Genomic DNA, 368 nt, shown 5'->3' on the forward strand with positions numbered 1-368 from the left:
TACTTCATAGATGGGGTTACGGGTGGAAACAGCTCCGGCACAGTGGGGTCCAGCGCACGGGACATCGACCACACAGAAATACGTGTTGCTCCGTAATTAACAGCACATTGTTCAATGTCAACAATACCATGCTGAGCACACTCACTCCCATCAGCAAATGATCCATACAACATGTCATCCAAAGTAATAATAATATTTTTAAAAAAGAAATCTCTTAGGGTGTCCGCACTCACAATATCCATCCGTGAAAGAACAGTCTGTACAAGTCGCATACCGGCAAAGGCCCTCAGTGACAGCGGCGTCCACTCATTCTCATCCGTCACAGCAGCGTGGAACTTCCGTACGGTATCGGACTCCGTCTTCCCATC

At 47.8% G+C, this 368-nt stretch overlaps 1 protein-coding gene across 1 annotated transcript in view; it reads right to left on the minus strand.

The window, feature by feature from the left end:
- TM35_000661110 (putative receptor-type adenylate cyclase) overlaps positions 1-368 on the minus strand; it is a gene marked incomplete at both ends in the record, with an annotated part of 438 nt that extends 70 nt beyond the window's left edge. Inside the window, one exon of the mRNA XM_029031114.1 lies at positions 1-368. This exon is cut by the window's left edge and continues 70 nt beyond it. Coding sequence (XP_028877598.1) covers positions 1-368 — 368 coding nt within the window.

The sequence above is a fragment of the Trypanosoma theileri genome, assembly GCF_002087225.1.
Source record: "Trypanosoma theileri isolate Edinburgh chromosome Unknown TM35_Tth_66_V1, whole genome shotgun sequence".
NCBI classification, from domain to species: domain Eukaryota; phylum Euglenozoa; class Kinetoplastea; order Trypanosomatida; family Trypanosomatidae; genus Trypanosoma; species Trypanosoma theileri.